Here is a 21588-nt window from a genome sequence, read left to right as displayed (position 1 = left end):
GACCTACAAAAGCAACGTCTATGCACACTCATAGGGGGGATTCTATAAACGGCACTCGAAAATGAGCACCGGAAAAGACCGTCACGAAGCATGTCTGTGTGGGAGTAACAGTTAACAAGATGTTGTGAGAATACCATGAGAGTCTTTCTTTCAGTAATCAGATTGTTTAATTTACTGTTCGACAACTCAATGGAAACTTAGAAGGAGAATCTGAAAGAAATAAGGTAATGTCTGACAGGTTACGCTTTCTACACACTCAGAGCCAGACAGGAACTGGGCTCTTAAGCTGTATTTCCACTTTAAGGACGGTGATTTTCTTGGCCATAAAATGTCTCTCTTTCATCATTTTTGTAAAGTTCCTCAGCAAGGACCAAAGTTGTTTTTGGCTGAACAACAGGCGGTCATTTCCTTCTGAGCAACCTAACACAGCAAATGGCAGCAAGATAAAGACAAAATGTTCCAGCCAGTCTAAAAGGACCTTCCTGTTGTGATGTCCATGTAACTGTTTGTTTGCTGAGATTTGAACAGGGCAGGAAAATATCTACTATATCTGAACATAACTTACCTTGAGCTAAGTTCAATTAGAGCAGAAATAGAGGATGTGGTCTTCTACTTTTACGAAGACCAAAAGGTCCTTATAGAAATAAATAAAAACAAGAGAGCTATAGTTTTTTTCTTCATAATATTAACATTAGTTGCAAGTCATATTTGGGAAAAGCTGGTGGCTTAGAGGTCCTGGAGAGTCAGAGAAGAAACTTCAGCATCTTCTCAGGCTAACTTTATAGAATGAATAACTTTTTGTGGATAGTTAATGCTACCTCACTGGCTTTTTTTCATCCACAGCCCAGTGGTGTAACCACAGGTGGGCCCGGGTGCTCAGGGGCCCACCCAGAGGCAGCGCAATCTCACTGCCAAGCCCCGCCAGTTGAAAACCTCCTTGAATATGACTGCGACTCTCTTCAACAAAGCTCCACAGTCAACTGCAGCTCTCTTTTGCCACCCAAACTGGCACCCTGCGCATGCTTGCTTTTTGCGCACGCACAGGAAAACCTAGCATGCGCTAGGAGCCAGTGTTGGGTTACTAAGATGAGCTTCCAGTGACTGTAGAGCTGTGTTGAAGAGTCCCAGTTGCGTTAAAGGAGGTTTTCAAGCTTTTGAAGCGTGGGGATTCCTGCCAGCTCAGGTATTTAATTTTTTGAGTGGGGGGGGGGGGGGATGCGCAGATTACATGTGCCTACCCAGTTTGCCTAGTGGCCTACCCAAAATTTGAAGTCTGGCCACAGCCCTCCCGCCCTCCTACCATAGATAGCATAGACCGTCCCAGGGGTTGTACCTTCTTTCAGGTGATGCTGAGTGTTGCTTCTTGGCTGATAGAACCTGCCAGACCCTCCCTTCCCGAGCCCGAGTGCATTGCTTCCGTAGAACAACGAAACCCGTTTGGGCCTGTTAGATAGGAAACCTGCACTAGAATCCCAGCACTGCATCAGAATCGGTGCCGGACATGCTGAGGCCCAGGGCAGAAATTTTCAAGGGAGCCCCAAACAGCAAGTTGTGCTGCCTTCAATTATGGGCAGGCTTGGGGCCCTTTCTAGCATGGGGGCCCGGGGGGGGCAAATTCTTTGTTTGCACCTCCTAACATCTACCCTGACTACAACACAGCTTGAACTATGAGGTTAGTCCAAAAATAAAATGACTGAATCAATATCCAGAGGGAATGGGGATGATCAACTGTTAATCAAAACATCAGAAGACGTGGATTGCTGTCTTCAGAAGCTCATGCCTCAATAAAGCTGCCACCCTAGACTAACTCAGTACCCGCTCTCCTCTGGATGCCAGGACACACATGGCCAAGTTCAGTAAATAGCGCTCAAATTTAGGCAGCAGGAAAAATCCACACTAAGCGCTAAAGGCCACTATGGGCTGAGTATCCTTTATAGAATTGGGCTTAGAGTGGGTTCCCACACCTGCTGAAACTCGGCGTAAATCCTGGTGCGCAAGTTGGGTGCATAACCCTGGCATTCTTTAACAATGCGCCTAAATATTTGGAATGCCCTGACCCACCCGTGCTCTCCCGTGCCACATGAGACATTTTGGGTGCACAGTGTTCTAGAATACTGCGCAAATCTAAACTAGTGCCAGTTAAGTCCAATTAATATCAATAGTTGGTTGTTAGCACCCCATTGATTAATTAGCTTATGCATGCATCTTGGCTCCATGCCCAAATTTGGATGCCCAACTTTATATAAAATTCAGGGGTAAATTACTTTTTTTTCAGTTCCCTTTATGTGCCTAAAATGAAACAAAATCTAAATCATAAATTTCAAGGAAACCACTGGGCAGGAACCCAGCTAGAAGGAAGCAGAATCTCTGGTGGGTTTGGCTCCTGTAAAAGGCTGCTTCTGTGTGAGCCAAACTGCCTGCCTGCCTGTACTCCCTTGCAGACAAGCTCTGGTCCCCCAGTATAAAGAGCAACAACAGGTGTATAAGCCTGGCTTAAGTGTCATCATGGTTAGTTAAGACTGCATCCATAGGAGCCAGCTCTGTGGGTGCTAGTGGGTGTCAAGCAAGTTCCATTGTGTCCACACAGGGGTAATTTGTATTACATTTAGTACCAACAATTGTTTTGAAATGACAGTGCCTATGGCTCCAGCCGTACTAACCATGAGGACACTTAAGCCAGGCTTATCCACCTGTTGTTGCTCTTTATACTGGAACGTTACTGATACGCTGTCTGGCTGGGGGAAAAGAGCTTGTCTACAAGGGAACTTGGCTCACACAGAAGCAGCCTTTTACAGGAGCCAAATCCGCCAAGTTCTCTTTGATGCCTCAGGAGAGATACTTCTTCCTTCTAGCTGGGTTCCTGCCCAGTTGTTTCCTTGAAATTTGTGATTTAGATTTCTGCTCATTTTAGGCACATAAAGGAAATTGAAAATTATTGAAGTGCACGATACTCATGCAAATCTTTATGCAAACTATTGTAATGAATACAAAACCTTTTCCACTGTTTATCCCTCTCTGCACGTCCCCATCCTCTGTTCCTAACTTATTCAGCTGCCATTGGGGCAACTCTTATGCAAAGCCTCTAACATTTCCTTATTCTGTTCCAATGAACTTCCAGTTGGCCAGGCAGGTACTACCAACAGCAACCTCCTGTGTTCAAAAGTGCAGATTTGCAAGAGCTACTGCCAGTACTGCTCCTTGACCACCCACTAGATGTCACTATAAGACAATACCTGGCTGAGGGACTGTTAATGTTCCTTCAGCAGACCTTCTAGCTATAGGAACAGTGGCTGGATCAGTTTCTGAAGCATAGGATTAGTCAGTGGTCTTTATAAATAGTTGTTGTTTTCTGTTACGGAAAATGGTTTTAGCAGAATTCTTTTAATAACTGCCTTTATTAAGATTTTAAAAAGCATGTAGACCTTTAAGTCATATTATAACAAAATAACATTGTAACAGGGCAGCTGTGCTGTAATTAACTGGTATCCAAAAAAAAGAGCAGAATGCATACATTACAGTTGACAGCAGCAGCAAACCCTGTGTGTGTTTATAATACACAAACCTGTGCTAAGCTTCACCAGGGGCTCCCTTTGGAGAAAGACATGTATGTGCATTTCGCATTCCATGGAAACTCGACCATTCCAGAACATTCTTTTAATTGTTGGTTTGTTTAGGGGATGGGATAAAAGAGAAAGTGTTTGAAATTTTGTCAACTAGCCAGCTCTGACTCTTGGCTTCTAGAGCACCAGCCCGTTCCAGAATTGGCTCCTGTCGGTTTGCTGGCTGGAACAGAGATGCCAGAGGCTCTGCTGTTGTTGTTACCTCTCCCAGCATTTCATCAGCTGAATGGTCAAACACAGACAATGCCTGAGAGTTGTGAGGGCTACTGTTGCAGTCTGTTCCATCCCATGGGACAGGTACCTCACCAAACCTATTGTGGAAAACCTAAATAACCGCAGATTATGAAGGCAGAGAAAATCCTTTAGGCCCGTTACTGCCCATACAGCATACCACAGTGGATCTCTGGCATTGTCTTTACTTAAACAGAGCGAAGGTCCAGCAAGCCCAGTATTCTGTCTCCAACAGTGGTCAATCCAGGTTCCAAGTAAATGGCAGGATCCCAAAAGAGTAATTGATTCCATGCAGCTTATCCCAGGAATAAGCAGTGGATTTTCCCCAAGTTCACCTTAATAACGGTTTATGGACTTTTTTCCAGTAACTTGTCCAAACCTTTTTAAAACCCTGCTAAGCTAGCTGCTTTTACCACATTCTCTGGCAACAAACTCCAGAGTTTAATTATATGTTGAGTGAGGAAATATTTTCTCCAATTTGTTCTAAATGTACTACTCAATAACTTTATTACTTGCCCCCTAGTCCTTATGCTTTTGGAAAGAGTAAACAAGCGATTCACATCTATCCATTCCATTCAGGATTTTGTAGACCTCTATCCTATCTCCCCCGGTGGGCCTCAGCCATCTCCAAGCTGAAGAACCCCAACTCTTTAGCTTGTCCTTACAGGGGAGTCATTCCATCCTCTATCGTTTTCATAACCCTTTGCTGTACCTTTTCTATTTCCACTGTATCTTTTTTTTTAAGATAGAGTGATACAAAGGCATTATAATATTTCTCGGTTTTATTCTCCTTTCCTTCCCTAATAATTCCTAACATTCTGTTACTAGCAGGTTAGATGCAAGGCATTGATAAAGAAGGCTACAAGAGAATTTGAAGAGAAACTCATAGTAATAACATTTTCAGGTATGTCAGAAGCAGAAAGCCTATGAGGGAATCGGTGGGGACCGTTAGATCATCAAGGAGTAAAAGGGAGGGAAGACAAAGTCATAATGGAGAGACTGAATGAGTTCTTTACTTCGGTCTTTATGGAAGAAGATCTAAGAGATCTACCTGAACCAGAAATGGTTTTCAAGGGTGACAGTATGGAGGAGCTGAAACAAATCTCAGTGAACCTGGAAGATGAACTAGCCAAATTGAAAAGTTAAAGGGTAGCAAATCACCTGGACTGGATGGAATACATCCCAGGCTATCGAAAGAATTCAAACATGAAATTGATGATCTACTACTAGTGATCTGTAACTGAGAATGGCCAATATAACACCAATTTTTTAAAAGGGTTCCAGGGGTGATCCAGGAAATTACAGACCAGTAAGCCTGATGTTAGTGCCAGTTGCAATAGTGGAAACTATTATAAAGAATAAAATCGACCGAGATCACGTGATTCTTTGAACGAGGCAGACAAAGTTCTGTTTCTCTCTGGAGGTCCCCTGCTGTTTTTTTATTATTTTTGTGCAGATAAGTGTTTTCCCGTGGTATTTTTGCTGTCTGATACCAGGTGAGATCTTTATGGACAAATATATCACCAAACCCAGAGTCGTTATGTTGGCTAAAGATAATAAGAGGCACAAAAGAAGTCCCGAATGTCTGAAGACAAGACGGCAGCGATGGCAGGCCCTGCAGCACAACTTGAGCAAATAGTCATGGCCATAAGAAATGCCTTGGATCCAGGCCTGGATCGACTGTCAGAACAATTCCACAAGTTTGAAATGCAATTAGCAAAGATGAGCAAACACACAGGAATTTTGGAGCAGGGGGTGTCCGACCTGGAAGGCTCGGCGGGGACCAGAGGTACAAAGCTGGAGGCCTTGCAAAATCAGCTGAAGGAGCAAACACTTAAATTGGACGATTTGGAAAACCAGTCTCGCCGGCATAATGTGAGACTGGTGAGTTTACCTTCTGCTGATTCTGGAAAAATGGCTCATGGACCAGCTGCCCTTCAGCGCTTCAGGAGACCCGCTGAGCATAGAGAGAGCTCATCGCTTAGGCCATCCACAGGCTGGTCATAACTGCCCTCAGGTGGTTATTGCACATATCCTTAACTATGCGCACAAAGTGGAATTGCTGCGGCGCTACTGACAACTCCGTGATGGGCTTAAATATGAAGAAGAACAGGTACTTTTATTTCAAGGTTACTCCCCAGCCTTGCCTGAGCACCGTTGTTGTTTTACTCCCATCTGCAACGCTTTGCAGGCTCAGAAACTCTATTTTTTCCTTTAATCTGCAGTTCTGAAAATACTTATGGATGGCCAATGGTAGGTGTTTGATGTATTTTTTATTTATTTTTGTTACATTTGTACCCCGCGCTTTCCCACTCATGGCAGGCTCAGTGCAGCTTACATGGGGCAATGGAGGGTTAAGTGACTTGCCCAGAGTCACAAGGAGCTGCCTGTGCCTGAAGTGGGCATTGAACTCAGTTCCTCAGTTCCCCAGGACCAAAGACCACCACCCTAACCACTAGGCTCAGGAGTTCATCAACGTTTTGCCAGCTATTGAGACTTAAATTGCCTGGTAGGGGGAGGCGATGGAGTAACACCTTTCTAGCTGTATGGACTTCAGTTAATTATACCCAGGGATCTGTAATACATGTAATGGTTTTACTTGTTCCTTTGTGCACAATGACATTTCTGTGGGTCATAGGGGCGGAGAGGGGGGCCTCCTAGCCAACGGAGAGACCTCAGACACCTAGCACTATTTGTGCTGGGCATCCTCATTGAGATTCTTATGGGATTGGGGCAGAGGGGTGGGTGGGGAGGTGGTTTGCAAGGGGGGATGGTTTGATTGTTGGGGTGTGGGGGGATTCTAGGGAGGTTGTGTTTCTGGATTGCTTCTATGTGCATGGTTTTTGACATGGTGCAGACTTGTTAGAGATCCTGAGTATGTTAGTTTCACTTTTTCCTCTTGCTTTCCACTTCTGAGGAGCTTTGAGTGAGGCTGGGCACCCGTTTTCACTTCTGAGGAACTTTGGGTGAGGCTGGGCAACCGTTTCCACTTCTGAGGAGATTTGGGTGAGGCTGGGACACCCGACGGTTGTGTGTAGTGCTTTGTTTTCTGTTTGGCACCTCTCATTCCAAATGGTTCCTCCTATTTGTTTTAAAAGTATTTCCATGTAAGTTCCTCAAGTGTCCCCTAGTCTTTGTACTTTTGGAACGAGTAAAACATCGATTTACTTCTACTCATTCTACAGCATTCAACATTTTGTAGTTCTCACTCATATCTCCCCTCATCCGTCTCTTTTTCCAAGCTGAAGAGCACTGATGTGAGAAATCCTATACATGTCCTAGCTACCTAATAAAATTCGTCCCCGACCACTTCATAGCAGACCTCACATCCCACCTAAACTACTTGCTCCAATAAGGTCTCTTCCCTAAGGAAAATGGCAACATCCTACTCACCCCGATTCCAAAAGATACCAAGAAACAGGCAAGCGAATGCAGCAATTACTGCCCAGTAGCATCTATTCCACTAGCAGTCAAACTGTTGGAAAGCATGGTAACCAAACAATTCGTTGATTACATGAACAAATTCTCAATCTTACATGAATCAAAATCAGGATTTCGCCCCCTCCATAGCACTGAAACAGTCCTCATAACTCTCCTGGCCAAATTCAAGCAAGAAATAGCAACAGGCAAAAACATTCTTCTCCTGGTAGCCTAGTGGTTAGTGCAGTGGACTTTGATCCTGGGGAACCGAGTTTGATTCCCACTGCAGCTCCTTGTGACTCTGGGCAAGTCACTTAACCCTCCATTGCCCCTGGTACAAAAATAAGTACCTGAATATATGTAAACCGCTTTGAAACTAGTTGCAAAAACCTCAGAAAGGCAGTATATCAAGTCCCATTTCCCTTTCCCCCTTATGACATCACAATATCAGAAGTGAGCCAAGTATCAGGCAGTCAAGCCATTGTGACATCACTGATGAGGTTGGCTCTTATTGGTGGAATGAATGGAGGAGTAGCCTAGTGGTTAGTGCAGTGGACTTTGATCCTGGGGAACTGAGTTCTATTCCCACCGCAGCTCCTTTTGACTCTGGGCAAGTCACTTTGAGGGGCATAATTGAACGAAAACGCCTATCTCCATGGGCGTTTATCTCCAAGAACGGGTCCGTGAAGGGGTGGACCGAACCGTATTTTGGGAAAAAATAGACGCCCATGTTTTATTCAACAATGTGTGAGCTGGGCGTTTTTGTTTTTCAGCGATAATGGAAAATGAAAGCGCCCAGCTCAAAAACGAATAAATCCAAGGCATTTGTTCGTGGGAGGGGCCAGGATTCGTAGTGCACTGGTCCCCCTCACATGCCAGGACATCAACCGGGCACCCTAGGGGGCACTTTTACAAAACCAAAAAAAAAGGTAAAAGAGCTCCCAGGTGCATAGCACCCTTCCCTTGTGTGTTGAGCCCCCCAAATCCCCCTCACAACCCACTGCCCACAAGTCTACACCATTACTATAGCCCTAAGGGGTGAAGGGGGGCACCTACATGTGGGTACAGTGGGTTTGGGGGGGTTGGATGACTAATAAGCATTAAGCAGCACAATTGTAACAGGTAGGGGGGATGGGCCTGGGTCCACCTGCCTGAAGTCCACTGCACCCCCTAACAACTCCTCCAGTGACCTGCATACTGCTGTCAGGGAGCTGGGTATGACATTTGAGGGTGAAAATAAAAAGTTGTGAAACATCGTTTTTTGTGGTGGGAGGGGGTTAGTGACCACTGGGGGAGTCAGGGGAGGTCATCCCCGATTCCCTCCAGTGGTCATCTGGTCATTTAGGGCACTTTTTTGGGCCTTATTCGTGAAAAAACAGGGTCCAGGAAAAGTGTCCTAAATTCTAGCTAAAAACGCATACTTTTTTCCCATTATCGGTGAAATGCGCCCATCTTTGTTCGGCAGATAACCACGCCCCAGTTCCGCCTTCGCCACACCTCTGACACGCCCCCATCAACTTTGTCCGCATCCGCAACGGAGTGCAGTTGAAAACGTCCAAAAATCGCCTTTCGATTATACCGCTTTATTTGTTTTTGTGAGATAAACGTCCATCTCCCGATTTAGGTCGGAACTTGGGCGTTTTTCTCGTTCGATTATAAGCAGGTTTATTTATTTATTTATTTTATTTTAGTTACATTTGTACCCCGTGCTTTCCCACTCATGGCAGGCTCAATGCGGCAGGCAATGGAGGGTTAAGTGACTTGCCCAGAGTCACAAGGAGCTGCCTGTGCAGGGAATCAAACTCAGTTCCTTAGTTCCCCAGGACCAAAGTCCACCACCCGAACCACTAGGCCACTCCTCCACTTAACCCTCCATTGCCCCTGGTACAAAATAAGTACCTGAATATATGTAAACCGCTTTGAAACTAGTTGCAAAAACCTCAGAAAGGTGGTATATCAAGTCCCATTTCCCTTTCCCTATTTGTAGATTCTACATGGAATGTTGCTACTATTGGAGATTCTAGATAGAATGTTGCTATTCCACTAGCAACATTCCATGTAGAAGCCTGCAGATCAGCAATGCGGCCGCGCAGGCTTCTGCAGGATGTCAGACTCACAGAAACAGAAGCCTGCGCAGCTGCATTGCTGATCTGCAAGGGCAGGCTTCTACATGGATTGTTGCTAGTGGAGGAGTAGCCTAGTGGTTAGTGCAGTGGACTTTGATCCTGGGGAACTGAGTTCGATTCCCACTGCAGCTCCTTGTGACTCTGAGCAAGGCACTTAACCCTCCATTGCCCCTGGTACAAAATAAGTACCTGAATATATGTAAATCACTTTGAATGTAGTTGCAAAAACCTCAGAAAGGTGGTATATCAAGTCCCATTTCCCTTTCCTTCAATTCGACATGTCTAGTGCATTCAACATGGTAAACCATAAAAACCTTACTATTATTATGCTTATTACAAATTGTATTATTTTCCTTACAAGACTTTGTAATTCTATTTACTATGTAAGCCGCATTGAACCTGCTGTGTGTGGGAAAGCGCGGGGTACAAATGTAATAAATAAATATATAAGTTCATAAGTATTGCCACACTGGGACAGACCAAAGGTCCATCAAGCCCAGCATCCTGTTTCCAACAGTGGCCAATTCAGATCACAAATACCTGGCAGAAACCCAAAGAGTAGCAATATTCCATGTAGACCTGCAAAGAATAGCAAGATTCTGGAATCCTAAAGAGTAACAAGATTCCATGTAGAACCCCAAAGAGCAGCAACATTCCATTCAGAATCCCAAGTGCATAAGTATTGCCACACTGGGACAGACCAAAGGTCCATCAAGCCCAGCATCCTGTTTCCAACAGTGGCCAATCCAGGTCACAAATACCTGGCAAGATCCCAAAAAAGTACAAACATGTGCACAGTGTAGAAAGCTTTATGAACTTGATTTACATTTTTCTGGCTCTGACTCCAACAGAAGCACTCACTCCCTTGTAAGGACCTCTATCCTGTTGTCCTTAGAGAACATCTGTTACAGGTAAGCTATTTTTTAATCTGCTCTTTCTCTTTTCCTTGTAGTTTAGACCCCTAAGTCTTCTCTGCTTTAGGGTGCATTTGTTTCTTCTCTTGCAGTGAGGGTCCCTCAGTAATTGTTGCCAACACTACCACTTCAGTTAAGGCTGTGTGAAAAGCTCTTTGAGTGGAAGGGCTGCAATCAACAGCATTGTCTTGCAGTTAAGTTTTGTTAAGTGTTTTTGCAAGGTAACAGTCCATGTTTTAGAATGCAGCGGAATATTTTAGAGCTTAGTTCTGTGAGCTATAGAAATAATCTGTTGCATGTGCTTTTACCTTGCAAAAATATGTACAAGATCACGGTAGGCAATGTTAAATGTACTGACAGCAGTCCTAAGATATTCCCCTAGTCTTCCCTGATGTGCTAGACACCTTTACAAGCCAATTTATTTTAGCCAGTAGTGCACTGCAAAGAGCAGGCTGCATAATAATTTTGGGAGAGGAGGAGGAGGGAGTTATTTATTTATTTGTTGCATAGTATCCCACATTTTCCCACCTTATTGCAGGCTCAATGTGGCTTACATTATGCCGTAGTGGCGATCGCCATTATCGGAATGAGAAATATAGAGTGGTATTGCATTAAAGTTCATAAGTGACAGAGTACTTTAAGCAGTCAAATTTAGGAGAAGCCGAAACCAACAGAGGCTCAGGGCGATGTACATAATCTTAAAAAGTGTGGTGGACGGTGTGGATGAGCCACTTTGATCTTTATCATTTGTTCCATTGCTCTGTAACTGTAATACTTTCTAATCAGACGATTCTTTGATCTTCTCACATAGGGCCCTTGCGTTTGTCGCCCATGGTGCTGGGGAACACTGTGGCCGCTATGATGAGTTGGCTCAGATGCTTACAGGACTTAAATTTTTCGTATTTGCTCACGACCATGGTGAGTATTATAACATACACATGTATCGAATTTAAAATTAATTGCAACGTCCATGGGTAGAAAGGGGGCAGTTCTGTAAGTAGGCGCTTCCATTTAGGTACCACGATGTTACATGGCAAGAGCCTATCCTGGGTACCCAGGATTCCATTATATCAGCGCGCTTTACAGTCATGTGTCCGCAGCTCTACCAGCTATGCTCCTTGCATTTATGCAGTGTTGGCCAAATTCTATAAATGGCACCTTAAAAATTGGCGTTGATTCTGTAAACTGTGCCTAAAGCTAGGTATAGTTCATAGAATATACTGACGTGCCGTTCTTGCGACTAAAATTTAGGCGAACCCATTTAGGCCACCTAAAACCAGGCATGAATACCTGCGCCTAAGTTAGGCGCAGATCGGGTGTATTCTATAATAGTGCGCATAGTTTTTTCAAATGCCCACGACTTGCCCTTTCTACGTCCATAGCCACGCCCCCTTTCCAACTTCACGCATTAGAATTTATGCACACTACGTTGTAGAATACGCCAGTGGCGTAGCCACAGGTGGGCCTGGGTGGGCCAGGGCCCATCCACTTAGGTCTCAGGCCCACCCAACAGTAGCACATGTTTAGCGGTAGCTGGTGGAGATCCCAAGCTCTACCAGCTGAAGACTTCCCCCCCTGATGGTAATGAAAATGCTACTGTCCATGATACTGGCACCTGCGCATGTTCAGTTTTCAGCTCATGCCTGCTGCAGACTGCCAAGGTGGAAAGAAGCATTTTCCTGCCAGCTGAGATATCTTTTGGGGGGGGGGGGGGGAGAACATTTTGGTGCCCACCCACTTCTTGCCTAGGCCCACCCAAAATCTGTGGTCTAGCTACGCCCCTGGAATACACCTAGAAAGTTTTGTATGAACATTCTAATTAAAGCCCATTAGTGCCGCTAATTGGTTAAGTAGCAATTATTGGCGCTGATTGGCTTGTTAATCAATTAAGTTGTGCACGCAGTTTGGCCATGCAACCGAATTAATGAGCACAACTTTAAGGCACCATACATAGAATTTAGGGGGTTACCACTTGCTTGCACCAGTACAGAAGCGAACTCTTGCATTATCCCACTTTTGAAATCACTCCATTGGCTCCCAGTCTCTGCAAGAATTCAGCTCAAGCTGCGTTGTTTTTCTTTTAAGATTCTTCATGCTTTTAATGCAGGTTATTTTTCTTCTATGTACATCTCCAGTCGAGACTTTGTTCTTCTCGAGCTGTTCATCTTAACAAACTCCGTCTTTCTTCTACTTCAGCTGTTAAATTGTCAATTTGTAAACAGATGTTGATTTCTGTGGCCTGAGTACTGTGGAGTTCTCTTCCTTTGGAACGTAGGTCAGAAAGCAATTATTGGACGGCTAGAAAAATGTTATTGATCTGCGATTGCGCTAATGGAATTAGTATGCACTAAATGCTAAGAAGCCCTTTAAATACTTTTTAGTATTTAGCGCACACTAATTCCGTTTACATGCACTAAGGGATCCTTTTACTAAGGTGCGCTGAAAATGGCCTGCGGTAGTGTAGACGCGTGTTTTGGGTGCACGCAGAATTATTTTTTAACGTACCTACAAAAAATGCCTTTTTTTTGCCAAAAATGGACGTGCGGCAAAATGAAAATTGCTGCGCATCCATTTTAGGTCTGAGACCTTTCTACAAGCCATTGACCTAGCTTTAAGGTCTCACTCAGTAACTGAGTGGTAATAGTCTACGCGCGTCAGAAAACAAAAAATATTTTTCAGAAACAGCAAAATTGAAATTACCACAAGGGCCACGCGGTAACCGGGCAGTAACTCCAGGGCCGCCGAGAGACTGGGCCAGGCCTGGGACAAGGCCACCCCCGGGCCCTCTCTCCACCCCTGGGCCCTCTGCGCTGACCTTAAGCGCCTCACCTTTGAAAGCGCAACAACAAGCAGTGGCAGACCACTCCTTCCTTCCGTGTCCCACCCTCGCGGAAGTTACGTCAGGCGAGGGTGGGGCATGGAAGGAAGGAGTGGTCTGCCATTGCTTGCTGCGCTTTCGAAGGTGAGGCGCTTAAGTTCAATGCCAGGGAGCAACGGAGGGCGGGCAGGCCGGACGGCGGCGGCAGCACCAGACTTTGTCCCCCCTGTCCCCCCCTCTCGGCGGCCCTGAGTAACTCCAATTTGGCGTGTGTTGGGCACGGGTTGGCGACTACGCGGGTTAGTACAAGGGCCCCTAAGTATCTTTCTTACTTTTGTATCTATTGCTTGTTATTTTTAATTTTGTTTTACTGCAAATCACTTTGAGCTTCTGGTTCAGGAAGTCTATAAAACTGAATTATTATTATTATTATTAGAGCTAGTATTCTTTATATTTTTATGTGCAAATGCTGCTCAGTTACAGAATTGCCCTTAAGGTGTCTTTGGACTTTCCACCTAGGCAGGAGTTTGAGAATTGTCTCATGTGATCAGAAGAGGACCTTCACTGCTGATGACCAGGGTGGCCAGCACCATGATTTTCCCACGGGATTGGGCAGGAGTTTTTTTTTTTAGTAACCGCGGGAGGTTTCCAATGGTTGTGGGTTATGACTTTTGGGGCAGGTTTTGGGCAGCCGTACCAGTTGGTCAAATTTTGAAGCCGGTGTGAGACTTGGTACATCTCAAGCCTGCTCCAAATTTGGCTAATAGGAGAGGGAAGAGGAGCTATCGCCACTCTTCACATTGCTCTGAAGGGGATCCCTCCGTTCCTCACATTGATTTGCTTGCAATGAGGGGGACACTCCCCTCCTGCTCCTCATGGGCTATTTGTGAGCTGGTTTTGGGGTGCGAGTTGGGTGGGAAAATGTATTGCCATCTGTCAACCCTACTGATGACTTTGCATGGTAGAACAAAAATGATATACCTTCCCTACGGAGCTCCATCAGTGATTGGAACCAGGAGGTTGTAGTTTGCAATGAACAGTGCTAGCACTGCATGATGCATGACTTGATGTCTGACACCCCCTGAGAAATAGCCATGATTGGGGCATAGTTTTAGGATGAGTCCAGAGCCATGAGTCAACTGGAAGAATTCTGGGTCTAAAAACAGAAGAGAGGGGGAGAATTTATCTGCTAAATGATAGAGCTGAAGAAAATGACGGAGAGCTGCCTGTTATTGAAGCACTCAGTAACGGGTAATGTCGGGGCCAGTGCAAAGGTATCAGGCACCTAGGCAAACCATCAGCCTTACACCCCTCCCCCAATGAACTTTTAGGACCTTTGGTTCACCCCAACATTACTCTTCCCAGAATAATCTGGGTAAATGTTCCATTTGGAAACTGCCCACCATCTGTACTGGTAAAAGTACCTTATTCTGTTTCTTTGAGTTGGGGGTTGTCAGGGCTTATTGTTTGCTTTGACTGCAGCTATTCTTTGCTCCCCTCCCCCCACCCGTAACTGCTGCCCTAGGCAACTGCTTAGTCTTGCCTAGGGTTGGGCCAGTCATGGGTAACATTAAGACATCACTATTAAATTAAAATGGCTTTCAGTCAGCTTGGGTAGTAAATTTCAATGCAAAATAGAGAAAACTTGCTATGCAGCTTAGAAAAGGAATTTTAACTTTAAAGTATGAATGTGATATTGTTGAGAGGTTCCTGTTTAGTATTAGAAAGGAAATGATACCATTCTTTTTGCTAATGTGTGAATGAATCACAAGTAGATTTTAACTCAAACATGGGCAAGAAGCACATATAAACGACAGACATCATATATGAATGGCAGGCAGCACCATCTGATTCTTTCACACAGTGGCCAGTGTTATCTGGTTCAACTGTGAGTGCAGCTTTCAAAGACCTAAATATAATGCTGAATATTGTTTTATCCTCACGCGCTGTAAAATTGCTGGTCTGAATTTAATCACATGCCAACACCAGATAGCTTCAAAGCAGACTTGAATCAACCTGGCACATCTGCAGGGCTGGAAACGGATTCTATATTTAAACAAACTGAGAAAGCACACTGAGCGATTAGCATCTTTTACCCATGGCATGCAGCCCTGTGCATCCGCAAGAGACTGCCTGAGCGCTGTCACTGTCACACAGCTCGCTGGAAGGAAGACAACACTGCGCTGGCTTCAGTCTTTTTCCAGCTAGCCCCATAATTAGTTGCTTTCTGGTAATTGATAAGAAGAACCAGATCTTGCAGAGATTCAGTCAGTAATTCTCCCAAGAGAAAATATTCTGTTCTGAGCCCAGAGCAAACCCTAGAATGCACACTTAGTAGGAGGAAGTATATGGTGGTTGACTGACAAACCAGCAAACACTTAAGGGTTTGGCCAGTATGAGGCCATCTTCAGGATATTGTTTCTGGTTCTCTGGGGGGGGGGGGGGGGGGTAGTGTTATCATCACAGTGTCAATTAGTGACTTCATACTGCAGCAGGCTTGTGTTCATTTAACCAGGGCAGGATTAAGGCATAGGCAAACCAGGCACGTACCTAGGTCCCAATTGTTTAGGGAGGGGGGGCTCCCAAGGTGGCAATTGAAGTAAGTGCTGCCAGAAAGAAGAGTGGAGGGGGCCAGAGCCCCTGCCCACAATGTTCTGTGTGTTCTCTCTCCCCTTCCCCTCCCATCCCATGCCTTATTCTCCAGTTGGTAGGAGGAGTTGGCGAGCTGCACTTCTTACCCCCTCTTCTTCCACTGTCAGAACTGTGTGAGGCCTATCTGTGGGTTTTCCTATGACAGCGGGGGTGGGTCCAATACACTTGTATACCTAGGGCCCACCAGAAGGTTAATCCTGCCCTGCTTTTAACAGAAAAAAAGATGGAATTCAACATGAAGTTAACACTTATTGTGAGGGTTTCGAAGTTTGTGTCGTTTTGTGTTAGATTGTTCCTTAGGATGAGGATCTACTCTTTGAAGAATTTGGCAAGTTCATTTGCTGGGGGGGGGGGGGGGGGGGTCATCGTTACCTGTCATCAGAAGCTTGATGTTTATTAGATTATTTACATAAGTAATGCCACACTGGGAAAAGACCAAGGGTCCATCGAGCCCAGCATCCTGTCCACGACAGCAGCCAATCCAGGCCAAGGGCACCTGGCAAGCTTCCCAAACGTACAAACATTCTATATATGTTATTCCTTGAATTGTGGATTTTTCCCAAGTCCATTTAGTAGTGGTTTATGGACTTGTCCTTTATAATTTTGTGTAATTTTTTGTGTCCCTCTAGTCTGAACCTATGTGTTCTTTATAGTATTTTTTTAGCCTGTCTCATTTTGATCTTGTATTTGTTACGTGCGTAAGGTTTTGTTTGTTTCATTTTTGTTTTTTGTCCATGCTTGTTCTTGTCTTCTGCAAAGGGTTTTAGCCATTTTTAGTTCCTTGTCATACCATGGGGCTGTTTTGTGCCTCTGTCCAATTTTTGTTTCATTGAGACTATGTCGTCCAGTAGGTTAGTGCTTCTTTCGTCCCATTCCTCTAGGAATTCTTCCGTGTCAATTGCTGGTGACCATTGATCTTTATATATGGTAGGCCAAAATTTGGTTGCATTGATCTTTCCTCAAGTTTTTTATGGTGTCCGTGTTTGTGGTGGTGGGGTCTTGTGTTCTTTCCAGTAGAGAGTCAGGTTTACTTTGAAGTGGTCACACCTTGGAGTTTGTGTCCATCTGGGGTTCTGTATTTTGAAGTCATTTTCCTGTGAGAATCAGGGGCGTAGCCAGATCTTGGCAGGAGGGGGGTCCAGAGCCCGAGGTGGGGTGGCATAGTTTAGCCCGCCTCCCCCAGCCGCCGACCCCTGCCACTTTCGACCTCCACCGCCCCTCCCCCGCCACTTTCGACCACCGCCCCTCCCCCGCCACTTTCGACCACCGCCCCTCCCCCGCCACTTTCAATCCCCCCTCCCATCACCAACAACAACCCTCCCCCACCGCTGCCGGGTACCTTTGTTGGTGGGGGTCCCCAAACCCCGCCAGCTGAAGTCTTCTTCAATGCCGGTCTCCGGCGCCTTCGCTGATCTGTTTCTGTGAGTCCTGACTCCTGACGTCCTGCATGCACGCAGGACGTCAGGAGTCAGAACTCACAGAAACAGATCAGCGAAGGCGCCGGAGACCGGCAGAGGTTCCCGGCGGGAGGGGGGATCGAAAGTGGCAAGGGAGGGTCGGCGGCGGGGGGGGGGGGGGGTCGAAAGTAGAGGGGGCCGGGGCTAAATCTGTGGGGGCCCATTCCCCTGTTGCCCCACCTAGCCATGCCCTTGGTGAGAATCTATAGGCTAGCAGATCTATGGCAAGGAACATCTGTGGGAGAAGCAGGATTTGAATTCTGTTTTCCAGTCCATTGCTCTAGCCATTAAGCCCCTCTTCTTCCAGTCTAGCTTTCCCTATAAAGCCAGGAGGGATCTGCAGCCCAAAATGCTTTGCAGTGGAACTTGCAGAAACTGCGTTAAGATGCAGGGTTATAGTTCACATGAGATTGTCTCATCATATCATATCATATCCCAGTTTATGATATCTGCAGTTGGTAGTATATTAAAACATTCCAGTCAATTAAACACATGTATTACACAAAGAGGAACACACAGGGGTCCTTTTAATAAGCAGCGGTAAAAAGTGGCCTACGGTAGTGTGGGTGGGTGTTTTCGGTGCTCGCCGCTGAGAAAAAGGGCTTTTTTTAAAATGGGGGCAGTAAATGGCCGTGTGATAAAATCAAAAGTAGCCCATGGCTATTTACTGCCTGAGCTCTTACCACCACCCATTTACCTAGCGGGAAGGGCTCACGCGCTACTTGTGTGGTAATCAGCCAGTTCATGCCAATGTGGCATTGCTGCCTATTACCACCAGGAGCGCCCCCCCCCCCCCCCCCCCCCCCGTGGTAGAAAGTAGAAGCTTATTTTCTACCGTGGGAAACAGTGTGCAGCAGCTTTGAAACTACCGCAGTGCGCCTAAGCTACCCCTGCGGTAATGCCAATTTGGTGTGCGTTAGCCCTACCGCTACTTAGTAAAAGGACCCCACAGCAAGGGGCATAGCCAGACTTCGGCGGGAGGGGGGGTCCAGAGCTCGAGGTGAGGGGGCACATTTTAGCCCCCCCCCGTGCCGCCGCCCCCACCACCAACAACAACAACTTTGACCCCCCCCCCCACGCTGACGACCCTCTCAACCCCCCTCCTGCTGCCAACTCTCCGTTGCCGTCGCCTACCTTTGCTGGCGGGGGACCCCAACCCCCACCAGCCGAGGTCCTCTTCTTCCTTCGTTCTGCTTCTGAGTCTGACGTCCTCGGCTGGCAGGGGTTGGGGTCCCCCACCAGCAAAGGTAGGAGACGGTGACGGCGGGTTGGCGGCGGGAGGGGGGGTCGAGAGGGTCATCGGCAGGGGGGTCCAGGGCTAAATCTATGGGGGCCCAGGCCCCTACAGCCCCAAGTAGCTATGCCCCTGCCCCACAGTGATTACTCACCTGGTTGTGCCAGAGAACCACTGTACTAATAGGACCAAGCTTCTTTAACTTCCAGAATTAACCTTTTATGGACTAATTGCATTACATTTCCTTTGCATTTGCCGAAAATGTGTTTGCCTTAGCAACAGTGTTCATTAACATCAGCTGACTGATTGTCTCATTGTTAAGTTGTCAAACTTGTCTAATTGGAAGATCTTTTTTTAGGAAGGTGTAGGTACTGTTTAAATTCGTCTTCATTAAACAGATCTTGTGTAGATGCTCTATGTGTCTTCTGAAGAGATTGGAACATGTAATGCAAGGGAAAGATGTCAGGTTACTCATACCACTAAGGCAATTTCTGGGTCCAGGGATATGTCATGACCAAAATCCACCTCATACCTTACTGCGTTACTGCCTGTCTGGGTCCCCCTTGACATAGATTGTTTGAAGTGTGTAAAGAGAGTGGGAAGTGGACCAATGACTCCAGGGAAACGGGATATAGGATTTCGAAGACACCCCTCAATCTAGTAATGATGATCACCTATTTCCTGGTAAAGATGAACCTTTGTGAGTAAAAAGAGACAGAGATAAAAGCTGAGTGTAAAAGAAATCCCGGTTCTTTCATTCCCCAGGTCTATTTTATTTTTGTTTTTATTCTTCTGATGTAATTTTATTGGTGTCTTTGTTTTGTTGTTCATTATTTGTATATCGTTGGTGGTGGTGGAGTGTACTTAGAACTGTGATTAGGTGAAACGTTGACAGGGTCTTTCAGTGGATCTAAAGTCCATTCGATTGCAAGCCAGGCGGGAAAGATCCAGGCCAAATGCTATGTTTTTTAAGAGGTGGTTCAGTTCTCCCGTTTTGGTACTAATGTGATCATGTCCAGAAGAGTGAGATGAAAAGTGAACAGACTCTCAAAAGATTTTGACGTCCATTTTGTTGTCTTTCTTAGTAGTTCTTGTGAACAATATAATGTTCTAGCCAATGTGGAACATGTAGTAATATAAAAAGGATTCTCAGTAATACCAACAGGGTGAAAAGCAAAGGGTTAAAAATTGTCAGTCAGCAGCCTTGCTCTTTTTTCAGTTTATCAGAGACCAGAGGGTTTGATTCCAAGTCCTCCTTCTAAAGATGCTCAATGATCCTTGAGGATCTAAGGTACAGATTTAATCTAATTGGAAATCTAAATGTTCATTGCAATGCAAAATTGTTCAGCCTTTACCAGGTGCAATGAATATGTTTAGATCCTTCACACTGAATTATACAGTCCGTGCCAAATGTCAGAACTGTGCACTGCTCCCAGTTCCAGGATAGGCATCTGCTAAAAACGTCAGAGTTCCAGCATGGGCAGAGACGCATTGCTGAGAAGAAATATCAAACAAGCTTCAATCCTTCTGTTCATAAGAAAACTTTGCAGTTGCCATTGTTAGATGCTGGGTTAGAATATTGTCAGTACTAAAGAGGTTTTTGATGCAAATTGACAAGAAAGATGACAAAGAGACTTCTGGGAAAGAAATCATGGAGGGGCATTTTCGATATGACGTCTAAGTTGGACTTTGGACGTTTAAGGCTAGATTCAATATATGGTGCTGAAAAAAATCGATGCCGAAAAATAATGTGCCTAGTTCTACCGCCTTCCGGAGATGGGAAGGCAGTAGAACTAGAGGGCATGAAAAGAAATTGAGGGGGGGCAGACTCAAGAAAAATGTTGGGGAGTACTTTTTCACGGAGAGAGTGGTGGATGCTTGGAATGCCATCCCACGGGAGGTGGTGGAGATGAAAACGGTAACAGAATTCAAAAATGCGTGGGATAAACATAAAGGAATCCTGTTCAGAAGGAAGGGATCCTCAGAAGTTTAGCGAAGATTGGGTGGCAGAGCTGGTGGGGGGAGGCGGGGCTAGTGCTGGGCAGACTTCTATGGTCTGTGCCGTGAGGATGGCAGATACTAATCAAGGTCAGGTATACACAAAAGGTAGCGCATATGAGTTTATCTTGTTGGGCAGACTGGATGGACAGTGCAGGTCTTTCTCTGCCATCATCTACTATAAAAGTTAGGCACGGTTTATAGAATACGTGTAAGTTATGTGCAGTTTACAGAATACTCCAAAGTGCTTGGTCCGGCGACTAAATTTAGGTATAGCCATGTACACCAAGTAAAATTTGGTAAATGCCCATGTCTAATTTATGCGCAGATAGGACATATTGTATAACAGTGCATATAGTTTTTAGGAATACCCATGAACTGCCCATGGCCACATCCCCTTTTTCACATCCTTGTCTTAGAATTTACGTGCATCACTTTATAGAATACATCTAGCAAGTTATGTGTGTAAATTCTTATTAATGCCAATTAGTGCTGATAATTGTTAAGTCAGCAGTTATCGGCGCTGATTGGCTTGTTATTCAATTAAGTTGTGCACGGAATACAGAATACGCCTGGATTTCCACGTACAAGTTACAAGGTGTTATATAGAATCTGGAGGTTAGTACTAAATGTTCCAAATTCAAATAGGAAGTATAGCCACATTTGAAACAGCAAAACATCTATCTTTTTTTTTTTTTTTTTTTTTTTTTCAAAAATAGCCACATGCTGAATGGTTTTGTGCTCTGTGCATTTATCTTTTTCATCCATTTTCGAAAAAAAAGAAGCCCAATTGCAAAATGCACAAAATCAAGCCATTGGGATGTAGGAGGAGCCAGTCATTTTAGTACCGGCCATACAGACATCCCAGGAGAGTTATGGAGTAACTACCCTAAGGGACACTGCTGTGGACTTCATATAGAAGCCTCCCAGGTACACATCTCACCGTTACCCCCTTACCTTGTATGCTGAGCCCTCCAAAACCTACCCAAAACCCAGTGCCCCCCAACTGTACACCACTTCAATAGCCCTTATGGGTGAAAGGATCACCTATATGTGGGTACAGTAGATTTTTGATCAGTTTTGGATGGCTCACACTTTCCACCACAGTGTGACAGATA

At 45.3% G+C, this 21588-nt stretch overlaps 1 protein-coding gene across 1 annotated transcript in view; it reads left to right on the top strand.

The window, feature by feature from the left end:
- MGLL (monoglyceride lipase) overlaps positions 1-21588 on the top strand; it is a 135381-nt gene that overhangs the window by 45633 nt on the left and 68160 nt on the right. Inside the window, exon 3 of the mRNA XM_030206192.1 lies at positions 11123-11229. Within this exon, the coding sequence (XP_030062052.1) occupies positions 11123-11229 (107 nt within the window). The remainder of the gene's footprint in view (positions 1-11122; positions 11230-21588) is intronic.

This window comes from Microcaecilia unicolor, chromosome 6, assembly GCF_901765095.1.
Source record: "Microcaecilia unicolor chromosome 6, aMicUni1.1, whole genome shotgun sequence".
Classification (NCBI taxonomy): Eukaryota; Metazoa; Chordata; class Amphibia; order Gymnophiona; family Siphonopidae; genus Microcaecilia; species Microcaecilia unicolor.
This window is presented reverse-complemented; position numbering and strand designations above follow the sequence as displayed.